The 20,681-nt window shown below is 43.5% G+C and overlaps 1 protein-coding gene across 4 annotated transcripts in view; it reads left to right on the forward strand.

The window, feature by feature from the left end:
• Window positions 1-20,681, forward strand: part of LHCGR (luteinizing hormone/choriogonadotropin receptor) — a 1,835,933-nt gene that overhangs the window by 994,090 nt on the left and 821,162 nt on the right. For all 4 annotated transcript variants that reach the window (XM_069608404.1, XM_069608401.1, XM_069608402.1 and 1 more), the window contains 2 exons: window positions 15,443-15,517; window positions 15,617-15,694. In XM_069608404.1, the coding sequence (XP_069464505.1) occupies window positions 15,443-15,517; window positions 15,617-15,694 (153 nt within the window). The remainder of the gene's footprint in view (window positions 1-15,442; window positions 15,518-15,616; window positions 15,695-20,681) is intronic.

Consider the following 20,681-nt stretch of genomic DNA (forward strand, 5'->3'; position numbering starts at 1 on the left):
GTAGCACTCCATGCTCACCTCCTCGCACAAACGCTCATGCACCTCAATGTATAGATAATGCTGGTATCTGTACTACCTGGAGCTACCTAAAGCTGCGGCCAAAGTCCATACAGTCTAGTGATCCAGACTAGTGATCCAGCACACCCAGCCACCCAGTTCACAAAGAAACCTCATGCCATGCAATAGAAGTACCCTAGCTCTCCCCACCCACCTTCCCGCTCAAATTGCCAGAAGAAATTAGCAACTGTGCTTGCACAGCTCACACTAACTGCATCACCGCCCACACTAACTTTCCTTTCCCCTGCAGTTCCGAAAAGGCAAACCTGGAGAATGCCAATAAGGAAAATAACCCTAGCAGTAGCACATCCCAGAAAAATCAGCAATACACTCAGTCCCGGCAATTCAAACTCAAGCTCTCCACCTGCCCCATCGCCACTCCCCGCCCAGCTGACAGTCACAAGCCAACCACTGCACTGCAAGCAGCACTCATCAATGCCAGATCCCTCCCAGCTCATGCAGTGGACATCTACAACCTCATTACCAATCAGAACCTCGACCTCCTAGCCATCTCGGAAACATGGCTGCACCAGGCATCAGGCCGAGCACTCACCCTGGCTCTATCAGAAGGCTAAACCATTCCCAGAGCCGATAGACCAGATGCCTGAGGTGGCAGAGTAGCCCTCATTTACAAGGACTGTCTACATATCAGACTCATGAGCCCTCCCTCAATAGGCAATTGTGAATGCCTCACTGCTGAACTAGCAGTATCATCCTCTGACACCATCACCCATCACATCATTTACTGACAACTGACAACTGACCTCAACTTCAAACTTCGAAGAGGACCTCAGTCACCTGATAGGTCATAATCTCCAACCAACTTCAAGAGTAGTACTTCTAGGCGACCTTAACATAGGTCTCCATGACGCAACACAGCCATCAGTGTTGCTAACTCATACATAGCATCTCAACCCCCACCCATTCTAAAGGCAGAATCCTAGACTGGATTGCTGACCTAAACAACCAAATCAGCGTCACCTCCAATGAGCCTATGCCATGTTCGGATCACCACGTCCTCACGTTCAATCATCCCACGCAGAGACCCCCATCTATCTCTCCCCCTGCCCCCTCCCCCCACCTGTGCTAGAAGCACCAAAAAGATCACCAAAGTCTCGCTCTCCTGCCACCTGGCCCCTTTGGCCAGGGGTAACATAGTCACAACAGACTCTCAAGAACTGGATGACCTTTACAGCAGTACCCTCACTAACGCACTAGATATGGTAGTGTCTATGTTCCCCAGGAAACCTAAGTGTAAAGACCAACAAAATCCCTGATTTGCAGATGCCCTCCAAACACTGCGAGACAAGAAAAGACAGGCAGAAGCCACAGGGGGAAAAAAAACCAACAGGTGCATTAAAACTATGTTTCAACAAAATCGCTAATGAGTATAAGTAAGCCATTCTAAAGGTCAAAGCAGAAATCTACAATGCCATGATAGCGAAAGCCAACTCAAACTCACAGGTACTTTTCAAAATCTTGAGAGAACTAGAATCTCCGACAGCACCCTCTCCCGCAGTTATTAAAGACCAAGCTTGGTGTTCCAGCATTCAGAATGCGATGAGAAAGAAAATGTTTCTGCTTCAGCAATAAATCGCCCTAAAACCAAGCCAAACCATTGCCAGTAACCCCCCTACCCCGGCCAGCTCCTTTGTCACCACACCTTTCAACTTCAGGGAAATTTCATAGGCTGACATTTCTAATGCCATTAGTAATCTCAAACCCTCCAAATGTATGGGATACATATGCCCAGCTACTATTATAAAAGACTGCACTCCAGAGCTCATCCCATTCATCACTAAATGTATTAACGCCTCCTTCATGTCCAACCGAATATCCACCAGCCTCAAAGAATCTTGGGTCCTCCCGCTGCTAAAATAAACATCCCTAGACCCTGCACTATCCAACAATTACAGACCCATCACTACAGTTCCCTTTTACTCATAATCCTTGACAGAGCAGCCTACAATCAGATACAGCACTACCTGTAAGCCAATCTCATTCTTGGCATGAGGCAATCAAGGTTCAGACCAAGCCATGGCACCGAGTCAGCCCTTCTAGATTTGAAAATACAAATGGATGCATTTAGAGACGAGGGCAACCAGCCCTCCTGCTCCGCTAGACTTGTCAGCAGCTTTTGACCTGGCAAACCACAGCATACTTTGTCACCATCTCACCTCAGCGATCAACTTCTCACCGGAAGCAGCCGGATCGCCTCCTTCCTAGAAGGAATAACAATGAGAGTATTCTCAGACACAGCCAGCACAGACCCTATCCACATCCCATGCAGAGTCCCACAGGGATCCTGCATGTACCTGTCACTAAATATCTTTACTAAACCTTTATTCAACCTCCTGGACAACCTAGGTATCTACTACACCAACTACGCAGATGATACGTAAGTGCTCCTACCCCCGACAGGCAATTATGACATAGACTCCCAGATGCTCAACAAAGTATACACCATGATCCAGTCATGGATGGCAGCCAACCACTTATGCCTCAATTATAACAAGACTGAGATTCTATTGGTAGGCTCCCATACAGTGCTAAAAAAAACTCAGCCCACAATTCTCTGCTTCCAGGATAGACAGCATCAAAATATCACTGTCTGATGTGATCAAAACCCTAGGGGTGTACCTAGATGCATCACTCACCCTCGACAGACAAGTCAGTGCCATCTCCTCTTCATCAGTCTATATGGTTAAACTTATCAATGCAGCAGGACAATTCCTCACCACGGATAGCTGCATGACCATTGCTAGAGCGATCACGGGTGCAAGACTGGACTCTTGTAACGCCCTCTTTGCAGGAACCTCCAAGCAAAACCGAAATAAAATGCAAATAATCCAGAATAACTTCCTCAGAGCAGCTCTCAACATCCCAAAAAGAGAGCACATCTCTACCGCGAGAAAACAAGCTCGCTCGCTCTCGATCAAAGAAAGGATCATCTTTAAGACTCTCACCATCACGCACAAATGTCTGAGCCATACCGCTCCACAGTACTTATCACAACAAATGAAAAGATCCAAAACCGAGAGGCCAGTAAGATCCTGCCACGCCTGCAAACTTACCTTACCAAGAGTGAAGAGAGTCAAAGGGGGTGGATTGAGCTTCCCCACTGTCACGGCTATCCAGTGGAACTCCCTCCCCACAGAACCCAGAGCACTAGAATCATACTGGGCCTTCCGAAAACCCCTGAAACCTGGCTTTTCATCTAAACCCAGACACTGTTTCATCATTGACTCCTGCTGTCGTTTGTCTGAAATGTCTAAATTCTGCATGAATGTAACTGGTCTGCAACAAAGCCCTAATGCCTGAGGTTTTAGGCGTTCTACAAATGAAAAAATAAATAAATACATAATGTTGCACTATCTATGACCTCTGCAACCACAACATAATACATGCGTTGCTATTTCTGTGTTGCTATATGTGCATATATAATTTGTGTAAAATCTAACTAAAACAACATATGCACTGTTAATGGCGCACACTTCACTCTGCTCCTACAATGTTCCATTCTAATAGGTTTTCTCAATCAGAACCTTTTTGCCGGGCTGGGACGCTGTACGTGCATCCCAACATTAGCCACAATTCCACAGCCTGGGACCAGTGCAGAAAACCACCCTAAACAATAGTGATCTTCATAGTCTCCTGATCTCAGGATTTTAGAAGAGACAAAATAAATCAGCCTGTTATTGCCCAGATGAGAATCATTGCCTTTTTTATGAAGGTGATTGCATGATCTTGACAATTTTCAGAACAGATACATTTCACCAGATTGTAGTTACTAACACTACACAGTAGAGGATCTCTGCTTATCCTCTGAGTTTAGGTCAAGGAGCACCTTCATTGTGCACTCTAGGCATGCTGCCGGCTCACCTACCTAACCCCTAATTATGGCTCCTATTGCTTAATTGTCTCACTTTAATGTTTTCATAGATTTTACAAAAAACATATAAAACAGTCTGATAAAATGAAAAACAATAGGACCATACAAATATATGCAAATTAATGTAGCCATTTTATCTTAAAAATATAGTAATAAATGTAATCTAAAACAAATACATTTAGCTAGCATATCATACAAAAGTGCCATTCCATCCTTAATGAGACATACTTTCACCATGTAAAAGGAAGGGCTTAATTTATTTATTTAAATTTTTATACAGCACTGCATGCCCAAATGCATGCCCAAAGGACTCATGGTGCACAAATAAAACAAGACGAAGAAAGACAACAGGCAGGAGCGTCAGATATGGGGTTTGAGAGACAAGGAGCTCAGTTAGGAGGGGAATTGAAAATGAAGGTCTTTAACCTTTTCTTGAACTCATTTGTCGTTTTGATTCTTCTCAGATCGAGAGGGAGAGCATTCCAAATTGCAGGTGCTTGAGCATCAAAGCCTGCTCCTCTAAATTTGGTTAGCTTAAATCTGGGCTGCATGAGTCTGGATTAATCTGTTGATCTGAGATTGCGAAAGGGCATATAAGCCTTCAAGTGGTCATTGAAAGATTTGAGGGCCTCAAAACTCTTTTAAATCAGTGTGAGGATATTATGGGTGATACAGTGTTTTACAGGCAGCCAGGGCAATTCCTTCCTAGCGGCAGTTGTGTGAACGTGCCTGGCGAGAACAAAGGTCGCTCGTACCACTCTGTTTTGGGTAACTTGCAGTGCAGAAGTATTGGTTTGGGAGGAGCCACCCAGAAGACTATTCCAGTAGTCCAAGCGAGAGTGAACAAGGATGGAGGCAAGGAAGGAGGTGTTTTTGTAAGAAAGAAATGGGCAGATGTGGTGAAGCAGTTTATTAGTAAAGCCACGTGAGGCCCTGATCTGGGCGATGTGATGTTTAATTGTCAGCTCTGCATCTAGTGTGACGCCGAGCATCTTCACCTTCTTTGCCACTGAGATAATGCTGTTGGCGATGGTGAAGATTCTTTACTCAGAACCAGTTTTTTAAACTTGGGGCCAGAGGCACCAAACAGCAGCTCCGTTTTATCGGTGTTGAGGACCAAGCATTTATTTATTTATGTGTACATTTGTAGAGCGAACAAAGCCCAAAGGCATCTAGGCGCTGATCAGTTGCCATCCAGGGATGGATGGCGGAATAGATGGTATTGATGGTCAGGGAGTCCTGTGAGTCAATACCCAAGAGTTTAATGATAACCTGGGTTTCATCCGTATAGTTGGTATAAAGGACACCCAAGCTGTCACAGAGTCTCCAAAGTGGTAGCATAGAGATATTGAATAAGGATGGTGAGATACAGGATCCCTGTGGTACTCCACAGGTGTTGAGTGCAGGAGTGGAGCTGGCATCATCAATGGCCACTCTGCCGTTACTGGGGCTGAGAAAGGAGGCCATCCATTGTGCGGTTAGCCTGGAACAGCACACTAGTGATTCCAACCTGTCCACCAATAAGACCAGGTCAAGCAACATCAGGAGAGATGGCTGACCTTGGTCGACAATGTTTGACAAACTAGATTTAAGGTCCAGTATGGCGGTCTCAGTGCCGTGCCTGGCTCTGAAGCCAGATTGGGGTGCTCCAAGAATCGTACTATCCTCAATGAATCTCTGGAATTGGAGATGCACCACCCTGTCCAGAATCTTAAGAAGAAATGGAACGTTGGTAATAGGGCGGTATTTTCTTTTATAGAAAAGGGGTCGAGGTTATCTTTTTCAGCAGGGGGGTGATCCATGCCTCCTCGAGGAGGGGTGGGACAGACCCCTCAGCAAAGGAGAGGTTAACAAGCTTTTTAACCCAGGGACTCAGGACATCTAGGCAGCTTATCAATAGCCTTGATGGGCAGATATCACCCAGGCATGAGGCGGGTTTCTGGCTAGCAACTATCTGGTAGATTTCAGTCACAGTGCTCTTGGTAAAATGGAAAACTGGTCTATCCAACGCAGGTGGAGGAAAGAGCCGGGAGAGCCCAACCGTTGTGTCCTCAACAGGGTCGGAGGAATTTCTGATGTTATCAATGGACCATTGATGAGAGGCCACTTTGGCGAAAAAGGAATTATGGATTTCTTGGAACCATGTTGAATCCATTGTGGGGGCAGCCAAGGGGCTACTCTCCCCTGAAATCCCTCAGGACAGAGAACAGCTCCTTGGAGCTAGATTTGGCCTGCGCAAACATGGTTTTGTAAGAGGGGGATTTGGCCTGAATGATGACGCCTTGAACTCTTGAACTAGGAGTTTATAGGAAGCCAAGGTGACAGGGGAGGGTTTTTTTACGCCATTCTTACCCGACAGACCTCTTCTGGTGCCTGAAGTTGACAATGGTGTCATTGAAATTGAAACAGTTCTTGTTATGTGTCTCAGGCTTCATGTGCCTGCTTATGAGGGGGTGCTAAGAAGTTGATTGCCCCTTCAGGTGTGTCTGTGAGATGTAAGGCAAGGTTAGAGGCCTTATTGTAGTCATCAAAAAGGCCAAGCTTTGAGCCAAGCACAGCAGATAAACTGTGAGGTGTGATGTTCTTCCAGTTTCTGGTTGTTTTAATTGGTCTAGGGTTTGTAAATTCTAGAAGGGGATGCAGGGATACCGGCACAAAACGTCAGCAAATGGTGGTCGGGCCATACACAGGGGTTCACGAACAGGTTGGAAACAGGACGTTGATGTGATAGGACGCAGTCAATTTGTGTGCGCCCCAATGTGGGTGGGTCCTTCTACCTATTCAGAGAACCCTATGGTATTGAGGGCGGTCAACAGGGACGAGGTGGCACTGTCCGAAGGTACATCTGCGCAGTAGTTAAAGTCTCCCAGCACGATTACGGGGGATCTGCCTTGGTGATTGTATTCCGAAGATTCAAAAACTGTTCTTCAAAAAGAAGTATAATTCTCAGAGGTCTATAGATGATGACAATAGTTAGTGAGACATTATCTTTGATTTTATGTTTTGCCACTAAACTCTCAAAGTCATCCAGGAACTCATGAGTGGAAAGATGGCAATGTAGCTGGCTTTTGAACAGGAGAGCTACTCCCACTCCAGGTTGATGACTGTGGTCAGCCCGGAGGATTTGAAAATTGGGGGGGATAGCAAGCCTTGCCTCAGATGGAATGGCCACATTGAGCCAAGACTCGTCCCGGGGAGAAAATCTAGACTAGAATTGGTGAGTAGGTCCTCAATCTCAACCCCATGCTGCAAAAGGGAGCGCATGTTGAGTAGAGAAAAATGGAGAAGGAAGTCACACAAAGATTTTTTGGAGGCTTTTTTGTCTGTCAGTGGAATGTTAGGGGCCGCCTCTTGAATAATATTGCCAACCGGACGAGGGTAAATGTGCGCCGGACTCATCGTCTGGATGTGTAGGGGCATGGAGGAGTTCACAGGGACTGGCCTCTGTTCTGCAGGCTGCCTGCTAATAGGATTAATGAGGTGGGATTTGGAGGGGGGGGGCTTAAGGGTAACACACTTTGATTAGCCAGGCACTAGGGGTGGGGATCGGGGTTGTGCAAGCTTGCAAAGACTCAACATTATTATATTTGGCCAGGATGGCTGCACCTTTGCATTGGTAGTTTGTAACGTGAGGTGGGCACATGGTTCCCCCTGAGCAAAGCTCATGATTACCGTGTGTATGTCTCACATAGTGTATGGGGTAGATATAAATGGCAGCAAGAACAAACCTGGTAGCTGATGTATTAGACGCCATGAGGACCGGAAGACGGCTCTGTAGCCAAAAACCTGGATGCAAACCGGCAACACCCGGCCTCTTCAAACGCACCAGCGCTAACGCACCAATGTGTTTTTAGAGGCTCAGGTTGCTGGAAGATGTAGTTCCTGCAAACTACTGAGATTTGTTTAACTACTTTAGCAAAACATATATTTCTTTGGCCATAACAGGACAGATCAAAATAACATGAATAAGATCTTGTAAAACCTCTTTACAAAGTGGGCACAACCTATCGATTTTTTACACATTTCAGAACCGGCTCCTTCTTTCGCTTGTACGGGTTCTTTCCTCAAATTTAAAATTCAAGTTAAACCTATGCATCTCAACATTTCTTAAATCTTCAAAAAAGTTTTCCATTGCTCCTTGCTTAATGATAGGAACTATCAGATCATATTTCCATACATTTTTACAATTGTCCTTGTCTTTCAAAAAGCTGAATATATGATTAGATTCTGTCCTCTATATTACTTGATTGCTTAATCCTCATTCAGATCATTGCCAATGTAAAAAATGGTGTTTAAATGTTTTATGTAAAGTCAAATCAATGTACATTTTCTCTTAGAGTATCCAGTTTCTCTTAAATAAATGCTCAATATATTACAATTATTTCTGCTAGCCCTTTTCACAAACATCCCTGGTAATCCCATGTGTAACCTGAAGACTTGTATTTAGGTAAAACGTCATAAAAAATCTAGGTCGAGGAGTAGATCCAGGAAGTCCTCTTCTTCGTCCTCTAAAAAGACAAAGAACAGACAACACCGTTCTCCCTCTTCCTCGACGTCATCTGAGGAAGTTATAAAATGTCCGTCAAGACATGACTCTCCAAGAAAGTGGGAAGCTTACAGAGCATCTATGTTCAGAAAATTTGAGAACGCGGCCCAGACCCCCTCAAAAAAGTCTAACGAAGACCATGTCCCTGCTCACAAGAAAAGTGACAGGGAAAGATCCAAGATGAGAAAATCCAACAAAAAATATTCAAGGGTGTCATCCAGGGAGTCTTCCGAGACACCTTATAGAAAAGACCTACCAGTGCATAAATCAGTAGTAGAACTCAAGAAAATGGTGTCAGACTCTCATACTTCATCAAAGTCCTCGTCTACAACGTCCCCGAAGCCTCTATCGAAGGCGGTCGAGCACAAGGTGTCGATGACCCAACCTAAAAGGTTACATCCAGTGCACAATCGACGGTATCAAAGGCTCCTTCAACGGTGTCAATGGTCTTGACAACTCCTTCGACGGCATCGACAATTCCTTCGAAGGCATCGAAAACTACCTCGACAATATCGAAGGTAGTGGCTACAACATCAACGCTTTTGTCAACGTCTACGCCCATTCCAATGGTAAAATCGACACCAATGTTAAAACCTATACCACCTGAAAAGGTTTTTCACCCAGAAAGTAGACATGATTTTTTTAGGACCATGTCATCTATATATGAAGGTGAGTCATCAGCAGAAGAAGAAGAGGTTTTACCTGCTGGTGTTAAATTTGGTACAAGACAAGTCACTGAGGAATTAGTTGATCCTCAATCTAAGATGCAAGATCTGTATGAGTGCTTGCAATCAGCAAGTGGTCTGGATCCTTCTCCAGAATATGAATTTGAAAAACCTGACCCAGCAGAACATGCTGATGCAGGTTATAGGAAATTGATGAACAGGGTAACTGAATTCATGGGGTGGGGTAAAAATGCACCTGTCTATCAAGATGATGACATGACTGACATCCTTTCAGGAGGACCTCAGCAAGACCCCATACTTCCTTTTCATGTAGCCTTACAAAGGAGGGTTAATACTGCATGGGAAAACCCTGAAACTATTCCGGCAGTAAATAAGAAATATGTGTCAAAATATAGACCCTGTCCTTCAGATGCAGATAACTTAAGTAAGCATTCAACTCCAGAAATTCTGGTAGTTCAAGCAGCTACCTCTACTAAGAATGCTGCATATCCTACAATTCCCCCTGATAGGGATGATAAAAAGGTTGATGCATGGTCCAGAAAGATTTTTACGTCAGGGAGCATGGATTTAAAATCCACAAATGTAACTTGGACCCTTGCAAGATTTACATATACCCTGTGGGAATGCATGTCAGCGGCGCTCAACACATCCTGGAAGGTGAGGAGCGTGATGGGTTCCTATCTATAGTAAGGGATGGAACGGAGGCTTCGGGGGAATGCCTTCAATCAGGTTTGGACACAGCTGACAGTATCAGTAGGTCCATGGCGTCTAGCACGGTGCTACGCAGATTTGCGTGGCTAAGAAAGTCAGGTTTTGCACCGGATGTGCAATCCAGGCTTCTTAATATGCCATTTGACGGCTCGAAGTTGTTTGGCAGCTGGGCTGATGAAAGTTTGGAGAACGTATACGACAACCTCAACAACGCCCCTACACAGGCTCATCTTCGTGGAGGGGTTGTCCCTTTTGATTTTATTCCTCATTTGGGAAAGGAAGGGGACAGGCCAGTCAGAGAGGTCAAAGGAAATTGCCTTGGGGTGAGGAAAAGGTTCTAGATCTGCCCCAGCAGCGGCATCTGTCCCTTCAGCCGCTGCTGCAGCTGCCGCAAAACCACTCTGACGTTTTGACCATCAAGACTCCAGTGGGAGGCAGGATCTCACAGCATCTAGAAGAATGTCGGGGCATTACTTCAGATGCTTGGGCACTGGAAACAGTATCCCAAGGTTACTGCCTTCCTTTTCAAAAGAAACCTCAGAATCACCCACCGGGATACAACTCTGTCAAAAATCCAGATACGCTCCTGTTGCAGGAAGTTTTAACCCTGCTACAGAAAGGTGCAATAGAACATGTGAGACCATTCTTGGACATGGGAAGCTTGAACAAGTTCCTCAGGAAGGACAAGTTCAAGATGGTTACACTTTCCCAGATCCTTCAGGCTCTCCAACTCCAGGATTGGTTGGTATCATTGGACCTTCAGGATGCTTACTTTCATGTGCCAATCCATCTCAAGCACAGAAAGTACCTGAGGTTCGCGATTGGCAATTCTCATTATCAGTTTCGAGTTCTGCCATTCGAGTTGACCTCTGCCCCAAGAGTTTTCACCAAGTTGATGGCGCTGGTGGCAGCGAGTCTCAGAAGAGGGGGCATTCACGTCTACCCCTATCTGGACGATTGGATGATCAGGGCACGTTCTCCAGAACAAGCACAGGAACATCTGTCCAAGACTTGCCACTTCCTTCACAAACTAGGGTTTTCTCTGAATTTAAAAAGGTCAAGCATGATACCATCACAGAAACTCCAGTTTATCGGAGCAGTTCTGGATACTTGTTCGGGCAAAGCCTCGCCTCCCGAAGAGAGAGCTCACCACATTCTGCAGATGGTAATAAAATTCCAGAATGCCCAGTGTCTACCGGCCTTCGATTTTCTCAGGTTGCTCGGTCTCATGGCATCCTGAATTATTCTGGTGCCAGAAGCCAGATTGAGGATGAGATCCCTTCAATGGGCCCTCAGGACTCAATGGTCCCAATTTTCAGGGGAAATGTCAGATCTATTGCAGTTCCAACCAGAATAGCAGAGGATCTGCAATGGTGGGCCTGCAGGGAACATATCCTCAGAGGGGAATCTTTTTGGCAACCATGGCCGGAGATAACAGTAGTAACGCACGCTTCACTCACGGGGTGCGGAGCTCACACAAACGAGTTGACAATCAGCGGTCGTTGGTCTCTATCGGAGTCCAAACTACACATCAACCGATTGGAGCTGAGGGCAATCAGACTAGCGCTGAAGGCCTTCTTGCCCTCTGTACGTGGAAAGCATGTCCTGATAATGAGGGACAACACAGTGGCCATGTACTACCTCAACAAGAGAGGAGGAGTAGGGTCACTGCCACTGTGCAGAGAAGCAATGCAGCTCTAGTTTCCTGGCAATACAAGAAGGGATCTCTTTGTCGGCAGTTCACCTAGCCAGAGAGCAAAACACAGCGGTGGAGGCTCTGAGCAGGCAGAGCACAGTCTCCCATGAGTGTGAACTAGCTCAGGAAGTCCTTCAAGAGATCTTCACCCTTTGGGGAACCCCACAAGTGGGTCTGTTCGCGACCAGTGTCAACAGGAAGTGTGAACTGTACTGCTCAAAGGAATTTCCTCCGAGAGGTGCTCTAGGAGACGCATTTGTGGTGGAATGGGAGTTTCCACTTCTGTATGCACTTCCTCGTGTCCCTGTGATCCCTCAGGTAATCAGGAGGTTGAGAAAGTTCATGAAAACTATGATCCTAATTGCCCCGCATTGGGCCGTGGTACCCAGACCTTCTGGACATGTCCATCTGCACTCAAATACGTCTTCCAAAAAGAGAGGATCTTCTCTCGCAAGAGGAAGGTCACGTTCTCTATCCAGAGGTGAAGACTCTCAACCTTCACGCATGGCTTCTGAGAGGTTGAGATACAAGGATTGGGACCTTCCGGATGACGTTATGGAGATCTTGCTTTCGGCCAGAAGGTCAGCAACTAAACCTCTGTACCGGTGTCGTTGGAACAAGTTCAGTAACTGGTGCAGAGAAAAGAATGTGGACCTGTTTCAATGTAATATTCCTACAATCTTCTCTTTTCTATTACACTTGGGGCTCCATGTTGGCACGATTAAAGGATACTTAGCAGCGCTATCAATTTTTAAGCGCTCATCAAAGGAAGAATCTTACTTTAAGATACCTTTAATAACTCAATTCTTAAAAGGTCTAAATAATGTGTTTCCTCCAATACCCTTTCAAGTTCCTGTGTGGAATTTAAACTTGGTATTAAAGTTCCTCACATGCATTCCATTTGAGCCTTTGCATTCTTGTACATTAAGGCTTCTTACTCTAAAAACAATACTTCTTGTTGCAATGACATCAGCTCGCAGGGTAAGTGAGTTGCAGGCACTTTCTAGTGGTCCTTCTCACACCATATTTTATAAAGATAAAGTAGTCCTTAGAGTAAAATCCTCTTTTTTGCCAAAATTGTCTCAAATTTTCACCTGTCACAAAAAAAAAATAACATTGCCTACTTTCTACCCTCCTCCTCACACAAGTAAGGAAGAGGAACGGCTACATAGATTAGATCCTAGAAGAGCTCTTATCTTCTATATCTCAAAACTACGTCAGTGTGACCAGCTTTTTGTGGGATATACTGGCCGTAAATTGGGACTAGCTGTGACTAAGCAAACATTATCTAGATGGATAATTTTGGCTATAACTGAATGTTATAGATTGGCTGGGAAAGATCCTCCAGATGGGCTGAGGGCTCATTCAACCAGGGGCATGGCAACGTCAACAGCACTTCAAAGTGGTGTCCCTGTGCAAGATATTTGTGCAGCAGCCACATGGTCATCCATGCACACTTTTATAAAACATGCTCTAGATTAGACTTCTTCTCAAGGAGGTCTATTTGCTAAATAAGTACTTCATTCTGTACATGACTATACATTTCTGTACTCCCACCTCCGATACAAAACTGCTTTGGGAGTCTATCTAAGAGGAGGAATATGTGGGAGGACACAATCCATTTGAAGAACAAGTTACTTACCAACTGTAACGTTCTTTCGATTGGATGTTCCTCCCACATATTCCTCATCGACCCTCCCAGCCTACCCCACAGTACAGTTTACGTGATTTACACTCTAAATTCTGTTAAGGCTTGGGTCAGAAGAGGCACGCCACCATTAAATACAATCCGTTGATTATAATATATGAAAAAACAGAACTGAGGCCAGCGGGCATGCTCAAGGCATTTATACAGCGGATGACGTCGGCACTCGACAGAGGCCGATGACGGACATCGACCCCACAGCCTTGAGTGGAGCGCCCTCTGGTGGAGAGAGAAAAAATGTACAACGCAGCAAAGCTGAAGGTAAGGATATATCTAAGATGAGGAATACGTGGGAGGAACATCCAATCGAAAGAACATTACAGTTGGTAAGTAACTTGTTAGTCTAAAGCAAACCGATACATACAGAATTTCTGGAGGTATTTTTGCTTTATATGTTTTAAGCAGGGATGGAAGAAAACCAAAGGCAGTTTCGGAAGAAATGGCTACTGAGGTGCTTGTTTGTAGCATCTTAAAATGAGATTTACCTGTGAAACTTGCAAAATATATAATGCCCAGATGCTAAATGTTATGTAACACAGCCGTTCTGTAACATTTAAACGGTAGACAATTAGAAATAAAATCAGTTAAATAAATTTAGCCATTTTATCTTCAAAAATATTTTTAAAAATGAAATCTAAAACAAATCCAATTATCTGCAAGATAATATAAAAGGGCCACCCCATCTTTAATTCAACAATATTTGTGACGTAAAGGAAAGGGCTTTAGCAAAACTCATCTTTCTTTGGCCATAACAGGACAAATTCCTCCCCAGGCTCCTATCGTTTGTATGGGTACATTTTTCAATTTAAAATTCAGTTTAAAGCTGTGAAACTGAAACTCTCTTAAATATTCCAAAGAACTTTGCATTAATTCTGGCCTGACGGTAGGAACGATCCCATCATATTTCTATGCGTTTTTACAACAGTCAACTATTTTTCAAATAGCAATAGTCCTTATTTGATAAATATTCCGCTTCACCTGTTGTTGTACAGTGTTCTGCTGCTTCTGGTAGCTAGGAGTATGATCAATAAATACCCAAATGAAATACAATTTTTTAAAAGAGCATCCATCATTAGTTCCTGATTTGAAAAGAGGCTGCTGCAAAACCCATCTACTTAGCCCATCCCATTTGGTGGTCTGCTCAATATTTTATGGAGGAAGTCTTGGTGGGCTCTAAGGCAAATAAAGGCAACCTGAGGAAGGCAACATTATTGCGCAAGAACTGTTTTCTTTATGGAGACATGTTTGTTGCCTGTCTCAAGGGTATGAAACCCCCCTCTCATAACTAAGGACTGTGATGAGGGATATTGGGGCTCAGAGTAATGAAGATTACCAGTCATAATTGGAATATTAATAAGGGACACTTAGGGAGGACATTCACTGTATCAGTTATTGAAATGAAGTAGGCCTTACAGGCAGGCATTTTTATTTTTTATTTTAAAACAATAACCATGGGATCTTTATCAGTTTGTATATAAACAAGAAGGATACAGATTCATGCAAAAGCAAATATGCCACACTGAATACAGTATACTTTCACAAAGAGTTGTATGGAATTTACCACATGCAATCTTATCATTTCCTTATTTATGGGATTTATTTGCATTATGTTTTACTGAAATGTAAGGCAAATTTATCAATTTGGAATTTTACTTAAGTTATATTTAAAATACATTGTGTTTAGTGTGAAATCCTGAGTCTTATCCTCAGCAAATACAAAGATGTATTTCAGAAACATTGGATCTCATTATGAGGTTGCCGGTAAACTCACCTTAACGTAACCTCACCCGTCACTTGCAATGAGGCCCATTGTCATAAATGTGGAGCACAAGAAGAAAAATAGTTTTCTCAACCACACTTCTAGCTAATTTACATTGAGGGTTTTGTACGTTTTCTTTCCTCTTCTTGCAGTTAAAAACAGTATGCAAACATTATTAATTGGATTAAATATAAAAAATACTTTGCAATTTATAAGTCAGTTCATTTGTATTCAGTTGGGAACATCACAAACCTGTGGACTGTTTAAACTTGCTAGTTGGTCTCATTCTTATAATGTTCTTATTGTTGGGAGTTGTTTGCATTATGTTTTCCATTTTTGTTGTGCAACCGGTGCAAACTAAATAAAAATGTTATATTTATCTTCACCTAGAAGTATATGCAACACAGGAATAAGAGCATTTCCAGATGTAACAAAAGTCTTGTCAGCTCAATTGAATTTTATTTTGTAAGTATTTTTCAAATAACTATAGTGTATGAACATGTTCAGTGTGTGACAATGTTTTAAATATTCAATTGTTTTATTTTATCTTGTTATACTCTATAGGGAAATATATGATAACCTCCATATTACAACAATACCACCAAATGCATTTCAAAGAATGAACAATGAACCTCTGACATTGTAAGTAAGCAAAAGAAGTTACACGTGTCTGCACATGTTACTATTATACATGAAACAACTTGTATGTGGTCACAGAGAGCAGGAGTAATGTAACATGTTGCTCGTGTATGTGTATGTTTTGTAACAATAATTGGAATATCTTACACATCCGAATGCTAATTGAAGCAATGATACCAACATTAGAGAGTAGAATGTTTATGTAACACATGTTCTTGGAACAAATGAACTTATGACCAAAACTTGTGGTTAATTCACTATTTGGAAGTGTTTGACTATACTGTCATTAAATACCAGTGCAATCCTGTAAAAGTCAGCTTTAGGCCATTTGTTGTAGTCACTTTGAGCCAATCATGAAGTGAAACCTGAGGACTCTTGGAGCTATAAGAAGTCACCTACTATGTGATGCAACCCCTGCAGCTGGTACATTAGGTATTCCCCAGAGCCCCTGCAACCGCCATCGCTTCACATGCAGCTGATTCCTGAATCTTCTAATCAGGCACAGTCCCTCATTGTGACCCCTTCTCCTTCCCAAATTAGTTATTGTAACATTAAGGATGGTTGCCCTATGTAAGAACATCATTGATTGCAGTGCTTGAAGGAAGTGGGGAGAGACACAGTGAGTGAAGTGAAGTGAACTTACCATGCTTGGCGGGCTCACCCCACAAACCCGAAACTATGGGCCCCATTATTGATGAGGGCCAGGAATACAGTGCAGGTCCGAGCCAGTGGGAATACAACCACTCTCTCAATTGATGCTTCACAATCCGAGGCTGCCTTCACAGTTACCCTGCACCTGTCCATACCCCTCACAAAGAACACAGAGTTGTCATATGGGCACACAGGTAATGTGTACTTCTGACCTGCACCAATCAACACTCAAAGTCTTCTGCATCTGCCTTTTCCACTATCCAATTACCACTCCCACCCACCCACCATTCTTACAGACCTATGCACTGTGAGGACAGCATTACAGGCAGAGGGCATCATATAAAACCAATGACCTTACTGTTAACTCCAGGAACTGACAGGGACCAGGAACTCTCAGTAGGAGCCACTTGATTGGTCTTTTGGGGGCCATAACCACGACCCTGGCGGGAGCTCTGAGAAAGCCAGTAGTGGAAAATAGGTAAGAGTAAGGTGTTGTCACCCTGGAACAGCCAGTAAGCACTGAAGACTCTGAGAAGGTAGGGAACATCCTGTCGTTGGGGGCTCAAGAATCCTTAGTTGGGAGATATAATTACGGTAGCATGAAAAAGACCAATGTGTGATGGAGAGAATCCAGTTGTATACGAATTGTTCGTTTTACAACTGTTCGAATTACAATTGACCTTGTCACAATTGACCGAATTGTGAAGGTCAATTGTAACATATATGTGGGGGGAACCCCCCACCCAGCGCCAAACCCCCCAAAACCCATATATATATATATATATATATATATATATATATATATATATATATATATATATATATATATATATATATATATATATACATATATATACATATATGTATGGTCAATTGTGAAAAGGTCAATTGTGACCCTTTAAATTCGGTCAATTGTTCATTCGAACAATTGTAAACAAACAATTTGGGTAATACCTAGAATCATACAGAGAGAGTCACCTACATCAAGAGGAGGAGTCAAAAGGTATTTCCCCAGTGAGTGTGTACCCCAGAGGGCCCCAGAGTAAGGGGGCAGAAACCCAGGTTCTTGCACCAGTTGTACTGTGATCGAATATCAAGCATAGGCTCCATGAAAGCAACAGATGTGTGAAAATAAAGTGCCAGAGCTAAGCCAGAAGCAAGCTGGTGGGCTTTATTTATCCCTTTGACTGTGAGTGAACTGACAGATGCTTCCTGGAGGTGGCAACCCTACTACCTTGTTGGTTACATGGGCTAGACGTCGGAATCAAGACAATAGTCTCTTTCAATTAGACATGTGCACCTGACTTGATTTAATCCTCCATCCTAACAGTGTTCCTAAAATAGCCTACCCTTTATGCTGTAGCTGAATATCCCTACAGCCATTTTTCCAATTAATTCCTGTAAGACCGACGGTGTATGGAAGACAGAAACAACTACACAGTTAGAACTCTAAGGATACAACTGGAATGGTAACAAAATAGAAAGAGTTTGCCTGAAGCCCATAGTATATGTAAACATCCAAAATAAATAAAATAGGTATGGATCCCCGGCGCATGAAGCCACTTGGGGAATCCGAAAAAGAAATAGAGTAAATGATCCTTACGTGTAACTGCGAAAGGGATCCTTTACTCTAGAAAAGAGAACAAACCTGTTACCTGGCGACCAGAGCACCATGTATAATGGTTTCACCCCCTCTTAAGGGTTGAAAGATTGTCCACTCTGTGTCTGTCACCACTGCTGCCCGGACCTGCATCCGAAGTGGTCCACAGTCACTCGCTGCTGCACAGGGCCATCTAATGTTTTGGTACTCCCCACAGTGGGGAGTGCCAAACAGTTCCGCCCTTGGGGAAGCATATCATTAATTAAAAGAGCTGCCCCTGACAGGCACCCTCCAGGACTCTATCGGCCAGCCCTGGCAGACGTGGCCCAAGGTACAGAGAGTTGTGGATCCCCACCACGCTGCAACTGATTGCTGGGCTGCATCCTGCATACGCAGCCCAGCCAAAGCAAAGACCTTGGGGCCCCCAAACACTGCTGCTGCCTACCTATACATAAGAACTGCTTTCCAGATAGCCATCAGCACCAAAAGAAGAATATAAAAAATAGAGCAGCACAAGGACCTTGAGACAGGACAGCCCTGGGCAGGCTGTCTCCAAAGTAAGGAAACCTATATATTGTTTTTTTATACAGTAGAGATGTGTACATATTTAAAGACTTTTTTAACATGTTTAAATGACAGTTTTTAAAGGACTATTTATTTTTATATTTTTAAAAGGTTTGTTATAGATATGCAGCTGCTTAGGTTTAGGTAAATAGTGTTTGTATGTAGTGTCTTGTGTTTTCCCCTTAGCAAAACGTTTAAAAAACACTGCTGGTGTACCAGAAGAACAAGTGTAAGCTACACAATCAACAACTAAAGAACCTTACACCAGAATTACTTTGTCTGCCTTTTCTTTTCTGTGCCAATTATTCTAACCTAGTGTCTTTCTCCTTAAGGGTATTTGGGGGACAACCTGCCCTAACCTTTGTCTTTACATCCCTTCTCCATGTCAAAGTGAGGCTCACAGGGGTGATCTCGACCCCGGGTAAGCCAGGTATGGAGACAGGTAAGAGGGGAGTCAAGTTGTAAGTTAAGGCATGAGATGTATATTTTGTGCCGGCCTACACCTGTCTCCCAATAAGTTGGATATAACATGACCTCACCCTTGAACAATAAAAGCTCATCAATTATACCCACATGGAGGAGAAAGGAAGCAGAAGAAGAAAGGGGTTGGGATCCTTCTCCCTCCAATGGCAATATGACTTACACAGTCTATATTCAGACAAGACACTTTGTTTTAGTATAATGGGATGGCTAAAAACCTTGAGTACTCCAATTTGATCTGTGAAAATGTGAAAACTCTTCCACAAGTGACTTCTTGTGCACATTATTTGACCCACTTATAATGTGCTGAACATAAGGTCCTTAATCAGTAACATGTCATGCAAAGGATGGGATGCAGAGTAACTCTTATACCAAATAATCAGACCGACTCAGGAAGTTGGCAAAGTCCTGTTCAACTGTTTTAATATCAATTATCTAAAACAGGGAGTTACAGCGGACATCGACAGACGTTCGCTCGAGCTCTCAATATATTTTACATGAAAACACACTTATGTACTAAAAAGTCGTCATAAGGGACGTCAAACTGTGTGGCAAATGAGAAAAACCTATGAGGGATTGCGGTTGGCTCAAGGGGAAAATCCAAGTATACTTTCTATACAGGCTGGGATTGTGATAGGACATCTACTGTCAGGTAGACAACTTAAGCCTGCCTCTAGTGCAAGTCATCCTCAACACTTATTAAGTACACAGAATACTACTGGCTCTTAAACTAGAAGGCCCTTCATTATACGGCCCTCTGTAACTGGTTGGCACACTCGTGCCATGTCTGGAACATTCAGCTTCTTAGCAGCACGAAAGCTCATACCCAGGTGCCGGGAGGTGGACTTGACTTTGCTTTCCCAGCCAATTAGCCCAACATCTCTCACCGTCTACGCCTTCTGCTTTGAGGATTTCCTTGGAACTTGGCCCTGCAATCTATTCTCGTCTCTGGGAATATAAGGGAGTACGGACACACGCTTATCACAATTCTGGTCTGCATGCCCAACACCAATTTTCATCCTTAGTCCACATGACAGGAGACAACAATCCAGCCCCGTATTGCAGCAATTAATTTTCTTGAATTAATAAACTTGGCACTCATGGTGTTCTTTCTTTGCGCCCTAACAAGGGATGATTCAGCATCTCACAGTTCCTGTTCTCCAGAGATAAATAAACGGCCTTGGCTTGCTCCAGCTTTGATACCTAGCCAAATGGCTTCACCCTTCAAGTCTGCGATCTCCAGCTAATTCTTTGCTGCGACACACAGCTCTCAATACTTCTTTCTCCGCGGGTTTGGACTTATTAAAATTTGTGACACTGATGTCGAGACACTATACAATGGAGGCTTGGCCTGCAGTCTATTCACTACGTATAGCTAGCTTGTATGATTACTTAGTCTACTTGCATTGCTGCATCTGTACATTCATTGAACAGCTTGCATTTTCTGCAGTGTGTCACACACACATGCAATCATCTCTTTTGTATAGGAATGTTCACACGATTCCTTATTTTATCATCAGTTTCTATAAGGTCCATACATCTTCTTCTTCTTATCTTCTTAGTGTGTCATTCTCACTTCGTGTGATGTCACCAGCGTCTCTTTCTCTTGTTTTCATATTCCTTCGGGTACCTCTTCCAAGAGATTATCATCTCTCCGGGCATACATCTTGTATGGCTTTCTTAATGGATAACTTT

Source organism: Ambystoma mexicanum, chromosome 4q (genome assembly GCF_040938575.1).
Source record: "Ambystoma mexicanum isolate Mex_15411 chromosome 4q, UKY_AmexF1_1, whole genome shotgun sequence".
Lineage (NCBI taxonomy): Eukaryota > Metazoa > Chordata > Amphibia > Caudata > Ambystomatidae > Ambystoma > Ambystoma mexicanum.